This window comes from Schistocerca piceifrons, chromosome 10, assembly GCF_021461385.2.
Source record: "Schistocerca piceifrons isolate TAMUIC-IGC-003096 chromosome 10, iqSchPice1.1, whole genome shotgun sequence".
Lineage (NCBI taxonomy): Eukaryota > Metazoa > Arthropoda > Insecta > Orthoptera > Acrididae > Schistocerca > Schistocerca piceifrons.
In genome coordinates, this window is record NC_060147.1 from 14,351,587 (window position 1) to 14,368,750 (window position 17,164).

Genomic DNA, 17,164 nt, shown 5'->3' on the forward strand with positions numbered 1-17,164 from the left:
ATACCAGGAGGTACTTTGTGCGAAGATTGTCTGCATAAAAAATGTTATGGACACAGTTCTTCGAACAGTTAATTATCTTCGATCGCATGGACTCACGCATCTCCAATTTAAAGAATTTCTGGCTGATGTCGAAGTGGAATACCCGGACATCCCCTACCGCACCGAAGAAAGATGGCTGAGCAGAGGAAAGGTGCTTCATCGGTTTTCCTCCTTAAGGGGTAAAATAAATACCTTTTTCAAATGAAAGGACTTCCAGAAGAATTACTTTGTTATCCTAAGTGGGTGGCGAATTTGGCTTTTTTGAGTGACCTTACTGGTCATTTAAATACTTTGAACATTTCACTCCAAGGCGAAAATCACTCTGTTGCTGATTTAGTGCACACGATTCAAGCATTTAAAAAAACTTATTTTGTGGGGAAAACAGTTGCGCGAGAAGAATTGTGGACACTTTCCTGCACTAGACAGTGTTAAAGAAGGTGTGGATTTTTCAGATTATGTTCAAATCATTTGCGAATTACAAGAACAGTTTGAAAACAGATTTTTGGAGATAAGTGAGCTTCAAACGGCCTAATACATATTTGTTCGCCCGTTTTCCCTTCGGGCAGAGGACGTCTCACTAGTGCTTCAACTAGAGCTGATTGACCTGCAGTGCGATATCCGACTGAAGAACCGCTTTCTTGTGTGTAAAACTTTGGATGACTTTTACAGACGTCTTCCACGAGAGAAATATCCTCTTTCGCACAAGCACGCGGCCAAATTTCTCTCAATGTTTGCTTCTACGTATATTTGTGAGCTCTTTCTCTCTCTTTTAAAGCTTGCTAAAACTAAGAATCGTTCATTACTTGGCGATAAAAATTTGACTAATTCTTTGAGGTTAGCAGTCTCACGGAATGCGTACCAACCTAGACAAAATCGTTTCCTAGAAAAAGAAAAACGTGTAAAATGTTAATTGTCTTCTTTAACAATGTTGACCATACGAATTAAAGAGCTTTATAACCTTAATCCTACTTTTAATAAGTTTTCAAACTTGGTCAGTTAAAATTATTACGTGCAAAACAGGAAACTAAGGATCCGATTTCTAAACTCTGAAAAGGGATACAAAAAGCTGTAGCACGAAGTATAACAAAAAATATTTACTTGTAACTACTAACAGTAAGACGAAAGTGAAAAGACCGGTCTTATGCTGAATGTGAAGAAAACGAAAATCATGGCAACTACACCTACCAATTCGTGGGATATAGCAGGAGAAACCATGGAGGTAGTGACCACATTCAGTTATCTCGGTTCCCAGATCTCTGCTGACGGCGACTGCAGCCATGAAATCCGGAGACGCCTGTTGCTCGGTAGACAGGCGATGTCAAACTTTGACAAGGTTATAAGGTCCAGAGATATAACACTAGCAACAAAGATCCGTATTGTGAGGGCTATGGTCTTTCCAGTTGTGATGTATGCATGTGAGACCTGGACCATTAGAAAGGCTGAACGGCGAAGAATTGACTCCTTCGAATTGTGGTGTTGGAGGAAACTTCTTAGAGTTCCATGGACTGCAAAGAGAACCAACAGATCAATATTGGAGCAAATTAAACCAGATTTCTCCCTGGAAGGTCTAATGTTAAAACAAAAGCTGACCTACTTTGGACACACAATGCGAAGGCATGCCTCGCTGGAAAAAACATTAATGCTGGGGAAGATTGAAGGAACTAGAAGAAGAGGACGTCAGAGGATGAGATGGATCGATGGCATCACAGAAGCAATGTGTTCCAACCTGGAAGGTCTACGGAAGAAAGTGCAAGACAGGAAAAAGTGGCGTGATTTGGTTCATGGGGTCACGAAGAGTCGGAACCGACTAAACGAATAGAGAGAGAGAGACTAACAGTAAGAATGAGACACTATATCCCGTACATAAAACTATTTCTAAAATAGAATACTTTGTTTACGTTGGATCAGACCGCGGGACAGTCCAGCACAGAGCAGTGATGTGCGGTCTCACTCGCCCCGAAGCTCTCTCTCGCGCTCCTATGCCGACATCAGCGACGCTCGGTCGCGGACGGGGCGCTGAGCTACACTGCCTCGCAGTTCTTGGGTGAGCCTGCTCTAGGGCCTGTGATGTCTGGTGGAGAAGGCCACAGCAGTATGCATGTTACAAAATATTAATAGCATCGGTGTGTATGTGGATCGAGGATCTTCCTCACAATGTCACTATTGGCCGCTGACCAAGAAGTTTGAAGACCGCTGATCTAGGGAATGCGACGAAAACATTCCCAGGACTATAAACACTACGCCGGCCGGAGTGGCCGAGCGGTTCTAGGCGCTACAGTCTGGAACCGCGCGACCGCCACGGTCGCAGGCTGGAATCCTGCCTCGGGGATGGATGTATGTGATGTCCTTGGGTTAGTTAGGTTTAAGTAGTTCTAAGTTCTAGGGGACTGGTGACCTCAGAAGTTAAGTCCCATACTGCTCAGAGCCATTTGAACCATTTTTTATAAACACTACTTCCCCAGGCACGGACCCTTCTGACGACTGTTGTAGGGTGTCTGTTTTCACGCGTTGCACGCCGATGGAGCATAAAACTCCATTCATCTGAAAGGCCACCTGCCGCATCTCAGTGGACGTGCAGTTGCCATACTGGCGAGCAGATTCCAGCCTTCGTCCGCGATGAATGGCAGTCATTTTGGGTGGATGAACCAGGCGCTTGCAGCAACGTCCGCTAAAATCGTTGACGAGGTGCTAGCCCCTTTCAGGTGCTCAAAGTTTGCACATCTATTCGCCTGTAGACATCCCCGCAGCCACCTTTCATCTCTGTCGCCTACGACCCGTGGTGTTCCACAGTTGCCTGTTGTTGTTGTTGCCGTCTTCAGTCCTGAAACTGGTCTGATGCAGCTCTCCATGCTACCCTATCCTGTGCAAGCTTCTTCATCTCCCAGTACCTACTGCAGCCTACATCCTTCTGAATCTGCTTAGTGTAGTCATCTCTTGGTCTCACTCTACGATTTTTACCCTCCACGCTGCCCTCCAGCACTAAACTGGTGATCCCTTGATGCCTCAGAACATGTCCTACCAACCGGTCCCTTCTTCTTGTCAAGTTGTGCCACAAACTCCACCCTAATTCTATTCAATATCTCCTCATTAGTTATGTGATCTACCCATCTAATCTTCAGCATTCTTCTGTACCACCACATTTCAAAAGCTTCTATTCTCTTCTTGTCCAAACTATTTATCGTCCATGTTTCACTTCCATACATGGCTACAATCCATACAAATACTTTCACAAACGACTTCATCACACTTAAATCTATACTTGACGTCAACAAATTTCTCTTCTTCAGAAACGCATTCCTTGCCATTGCCAGTCTACATTTTATATCCTCCCTACTTCGACCATCATCAGTTATCTTGCTCCCCAAATAGCAAAACTCCTTTACTACTTTAAGTGTCTCATTTCCTAATCTAATTCCCTCAGCATCACCAGATTTAATTAGACTACATTCCATTATCCTCGTTTTGCTTTTGTTGATGTTCATCTTATACCCTCCTTTCAAGACATTGTCCATTCCATTCAGCTGCTCTTCCAAGTCCTTTGCTGTCTCTGACAGAATTACAATGTCGTCGACGAACCTCAAAGTTTTTATTTCTTCTCCATGGATTTTAATACCTACTCCGAATTTTTCCTTTGTTTCCTTTACCACTTGCTCAATATACAGATTGAATACTATCGGGGAGAGGCTACAACCCTGTGTCACTCCCTTACCAACCACTGCTTCCCTTTCATGTCCCTCGACTCTTATAACTGCCATCTGCTTTCTGTACGAATTGTAAATAGCCTTTTGCTCCCTGTATTTTACCCCTGACATCTCCAGAATTTGAAAGCCAGTATTCCAGTCAGCATTGTCAAAAGCATTCTCTAAGTCTACAAGTGCTAGAAACGTAGCTTTGCCTTTCCTTAATCTTTCTTCTAAGATAAGTCGTAGGGTCAGTATTGTCTCACGTGTTCCAACATTCCTACGGAATCCAAACTGATCGTCCCCGAGATTGGCTTCTACTAGTTTTTCCATTCGTCTGTAAAGAATTCGCGTTAGTATTTTGCAGCTGTGACTTATTATACTGATAGTTCGGTAATTTTCACATCTATCAACACCTGCTTAAGCACCGGTTTTGGATAGCGCCACTTTGACGTGCAGAGTATACTCTAAACTTAGTCGCACATGAATGGCTTAAAAACTTAGTCGTTTCGGATTTGCTTCTACCCTTGGCCCGAAAGCCAATGATCATGGCCTTTTGGACACCACGTAAATCGCTCCATTTCCGCATTTCGACATTTACCGCGTCCTCCGACAGATTTCATACACCCTCCACTGTTACAGGTGCCAGCCGCCGTATGTGAGTGCTCACTGCACATTGACGTCGGACATACATGGTGGTCATATTAACGTGACTTGGATGTGTATTACTGCGTTGTTTCCACGACTTCATCTCCTAATGTATAGACAGTACTCCATTGGCTCCTTACTTAGCTTGGCATTTATCGCGAATCTCTTGCCCAACGTAAAGTCCCGATCGACTGGAAAAAAAACGCAGGTGACGCCTATATACAAGAAGGGTAGAAGGACGGATCCTCAAAATTACAGACCAATGTCCTTAACATCGGTTTATTGCAGGATTCTCGAACATATTCTCAGTTCGAATATAATGAATTTCCTTGAGACAGAGAAGTTGCTGTCCATGCATCAGCACGGCTTGAGAAAGCATCGCTTCTGCGAATCGCAACTCGCCCTTTTTTCACATGATGTCTTGCGAACCGTGGATGAAGGGTATCAGACGGATCCCATATTCCTTGACTTCCGCAAAGCGTTTGACTCGGTGCCCCACTGCAGACTCCTAACTAAGGTACGAGCATATGGGATTGGTTCCTAAGTATGTGAGTGGCTCGAAGACTTCTTAAGTAATAGAACCCAGTACGTTGTTCTCGATGGTGAGTGTTCATCGGAGGTGAGGGTATCATCTGGAGTGCCCCAGGGAAGTGTGGTAGGTCCGCTGTTGTTTTCTATCTACATAAATTATCGTTTCGATAGGGTGGATAGCAATGTGCGGCTGTTTGCTGATGATGCTGTGGTGTACGGGAAGGTGTCGTTGTTGAGTGACTGTAGGAGGATACAAGATGACTTGGACAGGATTTATGACTGGTGTAAAGAATGGCAGCTAACTTTAAATACAGACAAATGTAAATTAATGAAGATGAATAGGAAAAAGAATCCCGTAATGTTTGAATATTCTATTAGTAGTGTAGCGCTTGACACAGTCACGTCGATTAAATATTTGGGCGTAACACTGCAGAGCGATATGAAGTGGGACAAGCATGTAATGGCAGTTGTGGGGAAGGCGGATAGTCGTCTTCGGTTCATTGGTAGAATTTTGGGAAGATGTGGTTCATCTGTAAAGGAGACCGCTTATAAAACACTAATGCGGCCTATTCTGGAGTACTGCTCGAGCGTTTGGGATCCCTATCAGGTCGGATTGAGGAGGACATAGAAGCAATTCAGAGGCGGGCTGATAGATTTGTTACTGGTAGGTTTGATCATCACGCGAGAGTTACGGAAATGCTTCAGGAACTCGGGTGGGAGTCTCTGGAGGAAAGGAAGCGTTCTTTTCGTGAATCGCTACTGAGGAAATTTAGAGAACCAGCATTTGAGGCTGACTGCAGTACAATTTTACTGCCGCAAACTTATATTTCGCGGAAAGACCACAAAGACAAGATAAGAGAGATTAGGGCTCGTACAGAGGCATATAGGCAGTCATTTTTCCGTCGTTCTGTTTGGGAGTGGAACAGGGAGAGAAGATGCACGCTGTGGTGCGAGGTACCCTCCTCCACGCACCGTATGGTGGATTGTGGAGTATGTATGTAGATGTAGATGTACCACATTATTACTTCGTCTCGTCCACACTTCTCAATTTCTTCCAATTTACTTCTTTCTATACTGATGCCAAATACAACCGTAACTCCGTAACTAAACATTTGTGGACCTATGTTTATATGAACTTTTTTCTTTACTTTTACTTGTAGAATAACATCTTAAAATATTCATGAAGATACGCAAATACTTTAATATGTTACTCTACAAGTAAAACTAAAGAAAAAAGTTCACATAAACATAGGTCCGCAAATGTTTGTTACGGAGTTACGGCTAATAAAAGATTTTGCCTCAAATTCATCAACTTCGCTAACATGAAGCCAACGTAAAACTGTACGAGATGAAAGTAAAGCACGATTACCATTCATTTTGTTGTCATCAGCCTGGTGAATCTAACATGTGCCAGACGTGTGTCTGCAGTAGTTTTCCACAACATCCAGAGAAGCAAAGATCATTATACAACTAATTTGTTTAGTTTCCATTAAGAATGTAGAAACGTTTACGTCATTATTGGCAACCGTTATTGAGTTGTTTCAGTCGTTTCCTAACCTTGAAAAGAGTTTTGTGTATTGTTCAGTGAACTAATGGTTCAAAATGGCTCTGAGCACTATGGGACTCAACATCTTAGGTCATAAGTCCCCTAGGACTTAGAAGTACTTAAACCTAACTAACCTAAGGACATCACACACACTCATGCCCGAGGCAGGATTCGAACCTGCGACCGTAGCAGTCCCGCGGTTCCGGACTGCAGCGCCAGAACCGCTAGACCACCGCGGCCGGCCCAGTGAACTAATATAATGACCACAGTGTATTTATGTGAAACCACATAGTAACTGATGTAGTTTGTAGATTATTTACGAAATAGGAATGTCTTTCAAATTTACGACAGAGGGATACTCCGATATGGTGTTTATTTTTGTGTATGGGGATGCATTAAAAGACATAGTTTATGCAAACAGAGTCAACACACGTGAGGCATTACTTGCTCGCATTATGAATGCAATAGGCGAAATTAAGAACAACCCTCTGAAACTGATACGAGCAACAAAATCTGTTCATAAACGTGCACCTAAATGCATTGAACTCGTTGGAGATATTTTTGAACATTTATTGTGAATGTATTGTGAAATTGTATTTACACTGTACAACTTCCTGAACACTGAGCTTTGTTTGTTCTGGTTTAACATGAATTCACGTGTGCTATGGTATTAATAAAAGCAGATTATCTCACACATTCATGCATTTTCAGCTAACAGTATTACCATCATTTTTTGAAAATTAAATTCTCTGCAACTTCTGTTGACAACTTTGTACAATTGTCTGGAATTTAAAAAACAAATTGGACCAAGTAGTTAATAAATTAAATATTTTATGTCTTTTCTTTGGGCTTGGTGCTGTGTTAGCCACAACACCATAATGCTATGGTGTGTATACCAAGTAAACAGGAGCCCCAGGTTCAAGTTCTGGCCATGGCGAAAATTATAATTCATTGCTTCCGCTTCTATTTATCAAAAATGAAGTTGAGACTCACATGTCTCCATGAAAATGAATTCTATCAGATCAAATTATGAAATGCATTATTTCATTTGTAGCATGTCCATTTAACATTCGTACGTAAAGTTAATTAATATTGTTGTTAGTAACACAGATACTGGAGTGAATATTCTTACAAGCACCAAAATTTTTCACGAAGTGAAGTGAGAAACATTGTCGTTTTCCAGCAACGGCAGCTTTTACTCTGTCCCGTGCCTAATGGAATAGCCGTTCAGAAGGGACAGTAGAAGCTGCTATTCCCAGAAATATACGAGCAACACTGGCCCGACTGTCTTTCCAAAATTGCAGAGGAGGCGATTTTCGATTCATTATACGTTTGTGTAAATAGGGTCAACTTCAGAAACTAAATTCTGGCTATTTACTGTTGGTAGACCTCTTTCGGTATTGAAAATAATGTCTCACAAATGCTCCACAAATCACCCTCTGCAGCAGCCTCAAAGTCTACCAGCGATTCTTTGGCTACTTTGTCTGCGTCTTGTGAAGAATGAGGCTTAATGTGGCATCGCTGCACGTAAGTACTATGGTACAGTTGGAATCCTTTCCATAAGCAAGCTTTGACCGCGAGTCAACCCTCAAGACACTTTTAAAAGAATTAAAATAATTAATCTTAAGATTCACAAAACTTTTTGTAGCTAACTATTCACGACTACTAAGTGTTTGAAGAAACGCATTTTGTGCCATCAGCTGGACTACACACCTTAGTTCTCAACCAGATTCAGTTTTAGCAACCATCATCAGAGAGGAAAAGCTGTACATCGAAGAAGCAAAAATACATTAAATTCAAGCAGGGCACAGCTGCAAGTGTACTAGGCACGCAAGGTGAAATTTTTGTATCAAAGTTCAAAGCTCAAAATAATGAGGTGAACACAAGAGTTAATTTCATTGAAGGGAAGTTTGTACTGGACATGCAACTGTATCATGTTTGATTGTGATGTACACGCTATGATAAAAGAAAAGACACATCACGGAGGATTTGTCCAAATGGAACGGAAATTGGTAGATATGAAGTACATGTACAGACAAACAAATGATAACAATTTCAGAAAAAGCAGGATGATTTATTCAAGGGAAAGAGCTTTACAAACTGAGTAATTCAATAACGCGTTGTTCCACCTCCAATCCTGATGCATGCATTTGTTCGGTTTGGCACTGATGGAAAATTGGAAATTTGTGGGAAGTTCCTATGGGAACAAACGTCATCGCACTAGTTAATCTAACGCTAAAGACAAGACACACACCCATGCCCGAAGGAGGACTCTAATCTCCTGTAAGGTGCTAGGACATGGGCACTTACACGTTAGCTTACCAACATTAGTATTATTAAAGGAAGTGCCAAGGGCATCAGATCATGACTGTATTGAATTATGATAAACATGAGGCACTCTCGAGCAGTCGAATTAGGTCGGGTGATGCTGAGGAAATTAGATTAGTAAATGAGACACTTAAAGTAGTAAAGGAGTTTTGCTATTTGGGGAGCAAAATAACTGATGATGGTCGAAGTAGAGAGGATATAAAATGTAGACTGGCAATGGCAAGGAAAGTGTTTCTGAAGAAGAGAAATTTGTTAACGTCGAGTATAGATTTAAGTGTCAGGAAGTCGTTTCTGAAAGTATTTGTATGGAGTGTAGCCACGTATGGAAGTGAAACATGGACGATAAACAGTTTGGACAAGAAGAGAATAGAAGCTTCCGAAATGTGATGCTACAGAAGAATGCTGAATATTAGATGGGTAGATCATATAACTACTGAGGAGGTATTGAATAGAATTGGGGAGAAGAGGTGTTTGTGGCACAACTTGACAAAAAGAAGGGACCGGTTGGTAGGGCATGTTTTGAGGCATCAAGGGGTCACCAGTTTAGTGCTGGAGGGCAGCGTGGAGGGTAAAATTCGTAGAGGGAGACCAAGAGATGAATACACTAAGCAAATTCAGAAGGATGTAGGTTGCAGTAAGTACTGGGAGATGAAGAAGCTTGCACGGGATAGAGTAGCACGGAGAGCTGCATCAAACCAGTCTCAGGACTGAAGACCACAACAACAACAACTCGAGCAGTATTCCCTGCATGTCTGCATCATTGAGCCACTAATTTAAAGGCTTGGTGAAAAGCGTCGGAAGTTGAGAATTGTGGAATGTAAAGACTGCAGATGGCCGTAGTTCGCCGGGCCGCCGTGGGCGGCAGGTAGCGGTCACCGGAAACGCGGGACAATACGGCGCTTTTAGGGGAAGGCCGGCATCCGGAGCCACCTGTGCTGGGCAACACGTGGCCAAGACGGGAATTTCGTTTGGCTAGGGGAGTTATGACCATCATTGGGTAGGCCTCAGAAATACCGCTGGTGGGATTTCGGCGATGATAGAGCGTTCGACATTGGCCGAAACTGAGTATTCTTCCGCCGCGTTTTCGTACGCGTGGGAGACGGGAGAATGTGGACTTGGCCTTCAGCCATCGAGCGGTACGGACTTGCAGACGGCGTCTTGGGCATCGTCTTCGAAGGGAGATATACGGTTTGTATCGCAGCACTGCACCATCGCGTGTTCCGTGCAGAGTTATGCGGTTAGAGCTCTTTGTGTGCTCAGTTGCGATATTTTCACCAACGCTTGACCACTTCCAACAACTTACCCAATATTCTTGATCTGGTAGTTATCCTTGCGAGGTGCCGAGTATTTATCAACGTAGAGCCGGTAATAGGGGCGCGTGATTGCAAACTGTTAATGTGCCATTCTCAGGAGTGTGTGGGTCGACAAAGAAATTCACATTTTTTAGTAAATTTTAACAATTGTGGGGGACATCAAATTAAGCGGTGTAGGACGTCAAACGGGCCGACTTGGAGCAGGAGAGGCACCACAGGACATTTTAATTTGCACTGTCTATACTTTTACAAATAAATTCATAAAACTTTGTCAGCATGACCGGGAAGGATTCAGAATTCACACTCATAGCAGTGGAAGTTCAAAAACACGAAAAAATAATATTTTTTAAATGTGAAAGTTCATGATTTTTTTCACTTGCTGTTGGCTGCATTTGTTGCTATAGGTACACTTTTCTTCATAAGTAAGAGAGATTCGTCGATGAATTTTGCACAGCTTACAAACCATACTTACAGGTGTATGAAACTCCAGAATTTATTTAATTTATGGGAAAATGAATGCGTTGTTACGTTTTAAACTTCGTGTTTAGAGAAAGCTCGAATTTTATAGTTAATTATCTCAATTTTTACCACAGTTTTTAACTGATTTGTGAAATTCTAGACTTTCATACACCTGTAAGTATGGTTTGTATGCTGTGCAAAATTCATCGAAGAATCTCTCTTACTTATGAAGAAAAATGTACCTACAGCAACAAATGCAGCTAATACCAAGTGAAAAAATGATGAAATTTCACATGTAAAAAAATGTTTTGTTATACTTTTGAACTTCCTCTGCTACGAATGTGAATCTTTTTTTTTTTTAAATCTCATTTTGTTCGTTTTAGTTCGTTGTATCTACTCGGGCCGGACGTCGAAAGACACCCATTTCAGATCGTTGTTGATCCATTAACTCAGTTTTTTTATTACAGAGGGCAGGTAGCCCTCTGACCAAACACGCTGAGTTACCGTGTCGGCGATCCTGAATCCTTCCTGGTCATGCTGACAAAGTTTTATGAATTTATTTGTAAAAGTATAGACGGTGGAAATTAAAATGTCCTGTGGTGCCTCTCCTGCTCCAAGTCGGCCCGTTTCACGTCCTACCCCCCCTTAAAATGCCAGTATTACAATCGAATTATCGACTTCGTTGTAGCTAGCATTTACCCTGTCCCAGTAAGCTTTACATGTACTCAAGTCATTGCACAGCTTGTCCAGAGGGGAAGGAAAGAAGGTTTTCGGTCTTCTCTGTCACCGACGGGGGGAGCCGCGTGAACCATGGGAAGACCGAGCGGCTGCCTCGCGCGGCTGGCATTGTTGAGCTCCTGAGGGACATAGGTATCTTTATGTTTTATGCATTTTTTACGGATATATTTAACAGATGTTTAAGAAAAAATATATATTTTGCTTTTTACATTTATCTATTTCATTGTCTTTAAATTGTACAAGCTAGTAAACATTGTTTAACACAAGCTGCGTATCTTTGGTAATTATGGCCCTGCTGCTTCATGTCATAGTATTGGGCGCAAATAGCACGAACAAATTTTTTTTTTTTTTTTTTTTTTTTTTTTTTTTTTTTTTTTTTTTTCTTTGACCTGGCGCTTATAGTTTCCGGCTGGACGGTGTGCGAGGAGTCGGACGGTTGGCGTGGAGCAGCGAGGAATTTTCGGCGAGACGTAGTTTGGCCGGGGCCCGCTCGCTGTCGGAGTGTGTGGCGCTGTTCCCATTACTAAAAGGTCCTTGGATCACCGACCCTAGACACGAAAGTTGAGTTTTGACTTAACCTACCAGCAAGTCAAGACTGTTCACATTGTGTCGTTTGGAGTTCGTTGTTGGCTGTCGGGATATTCCCGCGAGCAACAATGTGGTTTTCAAGTTGGAAAATTCTAGCCACTCTCCGGTGGAGTTTCACTGTATTTGGTTACTTGAATTGAAGTGCACCAGCGGAATCTTCTGCCTTGTGGCCGTCAACGTTCCGGTTACCTGCCCTGGCCGTTGGCGTAAATTTCAGCCAGTGTAGTTTCCTCATCGTGTTGTTGCTGTCCAGCACGGTGTGTGGTTTGACAGCTCCGTGTATGATTGGTTTTGGGCGTCAATACCTTCTACGTTGTTCCGTTGAACTCCCTGTTGTGCCCTGGTCGGGTGAAGTGGAACTTATCTTGTCGGTGGGTACACTGTCGGTCGGTTGGGCTGTCGCCAGATCGTGAATGATTGGCCCGACTGCCTGTCTCACCTAAGCGAGTGTTAGTGTTTGAATTACAGGCTGACCCTTGAACATCTGGGCGCCCTTGTGTGGACTGCCTTATTTTTTTAAATTTGTTCTTGTTGTTGGTACTCGTATGGCTTCTATCTAGTTTTGTGTTTTAAATTAGAGTTGTTTTACTCTTAAAGCCTTCAGCCTAGTTTAAGTACTGTTTCACATAAGCCCTTTGGCATTTTGAAAAAAAAATTGAATTTTTTAGTCTTCGGACTTCAGCCGATTTGTATTTAACTTGTTTACTTCAGCCTAACTAAAGAACTGTTTTCAGATAAGGCTTGCCTTTTAAATTTCTGATTATGCTTGCGTTCTTGGCCTTCACCTGTTTTTAAGTTAAAGTGGCTTTCAGCCGGTAATTAGGTCCACAAAAATTAAAGCTGTGTGTTTAAAAAACTTTTTTGGGCTCTTGTAATGTTTGATCAAATAATAAAGTTTTACGTTCGAGTGCAACTGACAGCCCCTTATTTTGGCCCCTTTCCACAATTTACTGTATCTGTCCTGTCCTGCGAGGTAAGCAGGGCATTTCAGAGTGTATCTTTGGTCCATCAATACGATGATGGCAGTTAAGACAAACTGCTTGGGACTAAAGGTGTATAACTGGTGGCTGAAAATACTTTTCTTTTGGATAATCGACAGTCGAATATTTAAGAGACACAAAAGAAAGATCGGGATATCAGTAACCGACTTGCAGGGTAATTAGAATTTATGGGCCAACTGGAGCAGTGGCCGGCAGACTGACCTCCCGCTGCTCGTGCGCCCTCTGCAGGCGCTGCTGGTGGCGCCGCTGCTGCAGCTCCTGCAGCTCCTGGTGGACGCGCGACCGGCGCTCCTCCACCGACGCCTTCCGGCCGTCCCCCGCCGCCACCACCGACATCCCGGGCTGCGTCACCACTCACCAGTCGGCCGGCATCCTGCAACAGGCGGGCCGCCAGCTACCATCAGCACCACACCGCTCTAGCTGCACCGCGTGCGCCTGCCCACGACCCCCACCACTACCACCCTCCCGACGGCACATCTACTGGCCACGTTATTCTGCACAGACATCTGGCACAGTGCGGCAGCACCACCACCGCCGAGCTGTGACCGGCCTCGACTGGAGACATTGGTCAGTGTGTGAAGAGTGACTGAGAAAAGACGGCAAGGGAGCAATGGAGGCAGGTGTCAGGGGTACACGTGGCCAGCCAGTGGGGCAGTCCAGTGCAGTCCGGATCTGACCTCACGGCCAGAGCAACATGTTGTCATTGATGCGTGTCATCAGTTCTTGTTCCAGCAGAGGAAGACAGTGCGTGGTGTCTTCACTCCAGTGGATGCCGTGTTTGATGATGATGGTGAGGAGCAGGAGGAGGAGGAAGAGGAGATTAGTGTCGACAACGATGTCTTTACAGGCGCAGTACAAGCTCAGATTAGGGAAGGGTGGAATGGAAATCAGCCGTCTCCTTTCAAAGGAACCATCCCAGCATTTGCCTGAAGCAATGTATGGAAATTACAGAAAACCTAAATCAGGATGGCCAGACGTGACTTTGAACGTCATCCATACGAATGCCAATCCAGTGTCATAGAGTATATTAGATTCAGTTTTCATTCCATAGACCCGAAGAATGAGATGATTCTCGTATGTGTGGAATGTGTCAGAAAGTATAACACAAAAAACATAAAACTTTTGGCCGGCTGGTGTGGCCGTGCGGTTCTAGGCGCTTCAGTCTGGAACCGCATGACCGCTACAGTCGCAGGTTAGAATCCTGCCTCAGGCATGGATGTGTGTGATGTCCTTAGGTTAGTTAGGTTCAATTAGTTCTAAGTTATAGGAGACTGATGACCTCAGAAATTAAGTTGCATATTGCTCAGAGCCAAGCCATAAAACGTTTGAACATAATACTTAGTACCCTGTTCTTTTGTCAGGAGAGTGTCAAAATTGCTTTATACAATACAGTAAACTGGAACAGCTAATATTTACAGAATTAATACGCTGTCAGAATGAAACATTGTTATGCACTATTAATAAATTTATCATACACAAAATACGTAATCTTGACTGTTGTGACCAACTGTTGTCAAAATTGGGGAGGGGGGGGGGGGGAGAGAGGGGTTGGCCACTGGGGGCCGAACCGGTGGGAGGGGGGGGGGGCGGCGTCCAATGGTAGCCAAACAGCACAACAACCCTGGGCTCTGGGTTCGGTTCGGGGCGGCGGTTTAGTGGGTGGACAACTGTGGCCTTCAGGCCTGTTGTGGGGTTGTGAACCACTGAGGACTACGGCGGGACAAAGCCCCTCCGTCGTTTCTAAGTCCCCGGTTTAATACACAATACAACACACACACACACCCTACAGGTTTTAAAGAGTGACTTTGCGACTACGAAAATACGTGACATAACTTCCGGTAGCTTTTGGTTCCGTTGACTTCGAAGGTAACGCTCGTAACACCGCCAAGGGAGCAGAGACGCCAGTATGTTACATTAATTTCAACGTGATACGTCTATACGTTCCTGACAAAAAGGGTTTTTAACAGTCGGACACACAGACAAATGGATAACAAAGTGATGCTACAACGGTTCCGCTTTTACAAATTGCGGTACTGTAGGTACTATATCGACTCTCTCTCTCTCTCTCTCTCTCTCTCTCTCTCTCTCTCTCCCTTTTATAAAATGTATTGGTCTGTTACGATTGGAATTGTGGATCAAAATATTTACAAGTCGTGAAGTCGCGTATATTTCGCACACTCGTAGAAACGGCTAAAATATACGCTAAGAATCATCAACACTGCTACGTAGGGAAGTAGTTCTGAGTAATGGTACTAGTTTAGGTTGTAACAATTTACTTGTGTTGTCATCACACTTGGCTACCTCAAAAATACGCGTGTTTTGTTTAAAACTGTAGTAACCAATGTCCGATAAATAAATACTAACACGATATAATCATCTACACTGGTATCCAAAATTAAAGCAACAAAGGGAAGTTTTCAAGGTTGCTTTTATTTTGCCATGAAACATTAAGACAGTTGACAGTAAATTAAAAACAATGTGTAGAATATAGAACATAAGCAACTGCAACATGCATAACCGTAGACAAAAATGTTGTTCGTTTTTCCCAACTTAACGGATTTGCGTACACAATCCGACAAATCGTTAATGTGCTCAGTGTGGGGAGTGACCCCCCCCCCCCCCTCTGGCAGCAGTACAGGCCGGACAACGAGGGAGCTTGGTGTGAATCATGTCACCAGTCATGTTGATGCAGTAACGCCCATTCTTCCTGCCAAGCTGCTCGCAGTCTTGGGGAGTGGTTATTGGATGCTGACATCATGCAAGCCGTCCCCCTAGTGCATCCCAGAAATACTCTGTGGGGTTCAGATTGGGAGAGAGAGCAGATCACACCATGTGTGCAGTATCTTCCATTTCCAAAGAAACATCGACCCCTCTGGCTCTATTAGGTCGAGCATTATCGTCCATTGCAGGAAATTGGTTCCCAGGTCGAGCTTAGTACACAATAGCTTCCTGCTGGCGGTCTTGGTATCCGAAAAACCAGAGCCAGGTTTAGATCTAGCTGCAAGTTTCACAAGGAAAAGTAAGGGACCTAAGATGGAGCCCTGTGGGATTTGCCGTGTAACTACTTCCCAGATTGACAGCTTAGAACACGATAGTTTCCTATTAATGTTGCTGCTGGTTTACATCGTCTTGTAAGATTTACAAGAAAAAGTAAGGCTTTTAAGGTGAAGGCCTGTAGGACACAGCATGTAATTACTTCCCAGAAAGAGAGCTTAGTACAGGATAGCTACCTACTAATGGTTTTAGTTACCTAAATGTTTTCATGAGGTTTAGACTGTGTTGTAAGATTCACACCAAAAGTGTAGGCCCTAATATGGAACCCTGTGGGACACAATTTCCAGACTGACATCTTAGCACGGGAGTGCTTTCTGCTGATGGCGTTGGTCAGCTACACGTCAGGTTCAGGCCGTATTGTAGCCTGACTACATGGGAATGGGAAAAGTCGACCAATTAAAACAGATACCAGTCATTTAGCTCAGAATAACCGGTACTTTCGGTATTTGTTTGGTCTACGTTGTAACACATGCTTTTTTTACTTTTTACAAATAACTGAGATAATAACCGAGATATCAGTTGGCCATAGTAACAGTCCTAAAATTTTTCGTCTTTAAATAGACGTTCCTTTTAAAAAGTAATTCATATGTAAAATTTGCGTTATAACAGAAAATGAGGAAAGCGATCAGTGCTATTCTCATAACACTTGCGATAGAAACGAGCAATGTACACCAGGCGTGAGAATTGGTACAGCGTTGCGGAGACAATGAGGACGTCATTGCTGTGTGTCGTGGCTTAAGTTACGTGTGTGTGCACGTGAGGTGTTCCACACTTGCCCCCGCCTGGTCTATACGGTAGTTTCCCGTTATCGTTGCTGGATGTTCGCTATACTGCAGAATGGCAGCAACCCAACTCTGGAAGTACAGGGTCTATAAAAAAAAATTATCTGAATTGGCACGTCTATATTTCTGAAACTACACTACTGGCCACTAAAATTGCTACATCAAGAAGGAATGTAGATGATAAACTACTATTCATTGGACAAATATTTTATACTAGAACTGACATGTGATTGCATTTTCACGCAATTTGGGTGCATAGATCCTGTAAATAAGGACCCAGAACAACCACCTCTGGCCGTAATAACGGCCTTGATACGCCTGGGCATTGAGTCAAACAGAGCTTGGATGGCGTGTACAGGTACAGCTGCCCACGCAGCTTCAACACGATACCACAGTTCATCAGGAGGAGTGACTGGCGTATTGTGACGAGCCAGTTGCTCGGCCACCATTGGCCAGA

At 43.4% G+C, this 17,164-nt stretch overlaps 1 protein-coding gene across 1 annotated transcript in view; it reads right to left on the reverse strand.

Moving 5' to 3' along the window:
• The window catches only part of LOC124719088, a 327,538-nt gene that overhangs the window by 231,265 nt on the left and 79,109 nt on the right, over positions 1-17,164 (reverse strand). The window contains exon 2 of the mRNA XM_047244777.1: positions 13,073-13,244. Within this exon, the coding sequence (XP_047100733.1) occupies positions 13,073-13,207 (135 nt within the window). The 5' untranslated portion in view covers positions 13,208-13,244. The remainder of the gene's footprint in view (positions 1-13,072; positions 13,245-17,164) is intronic.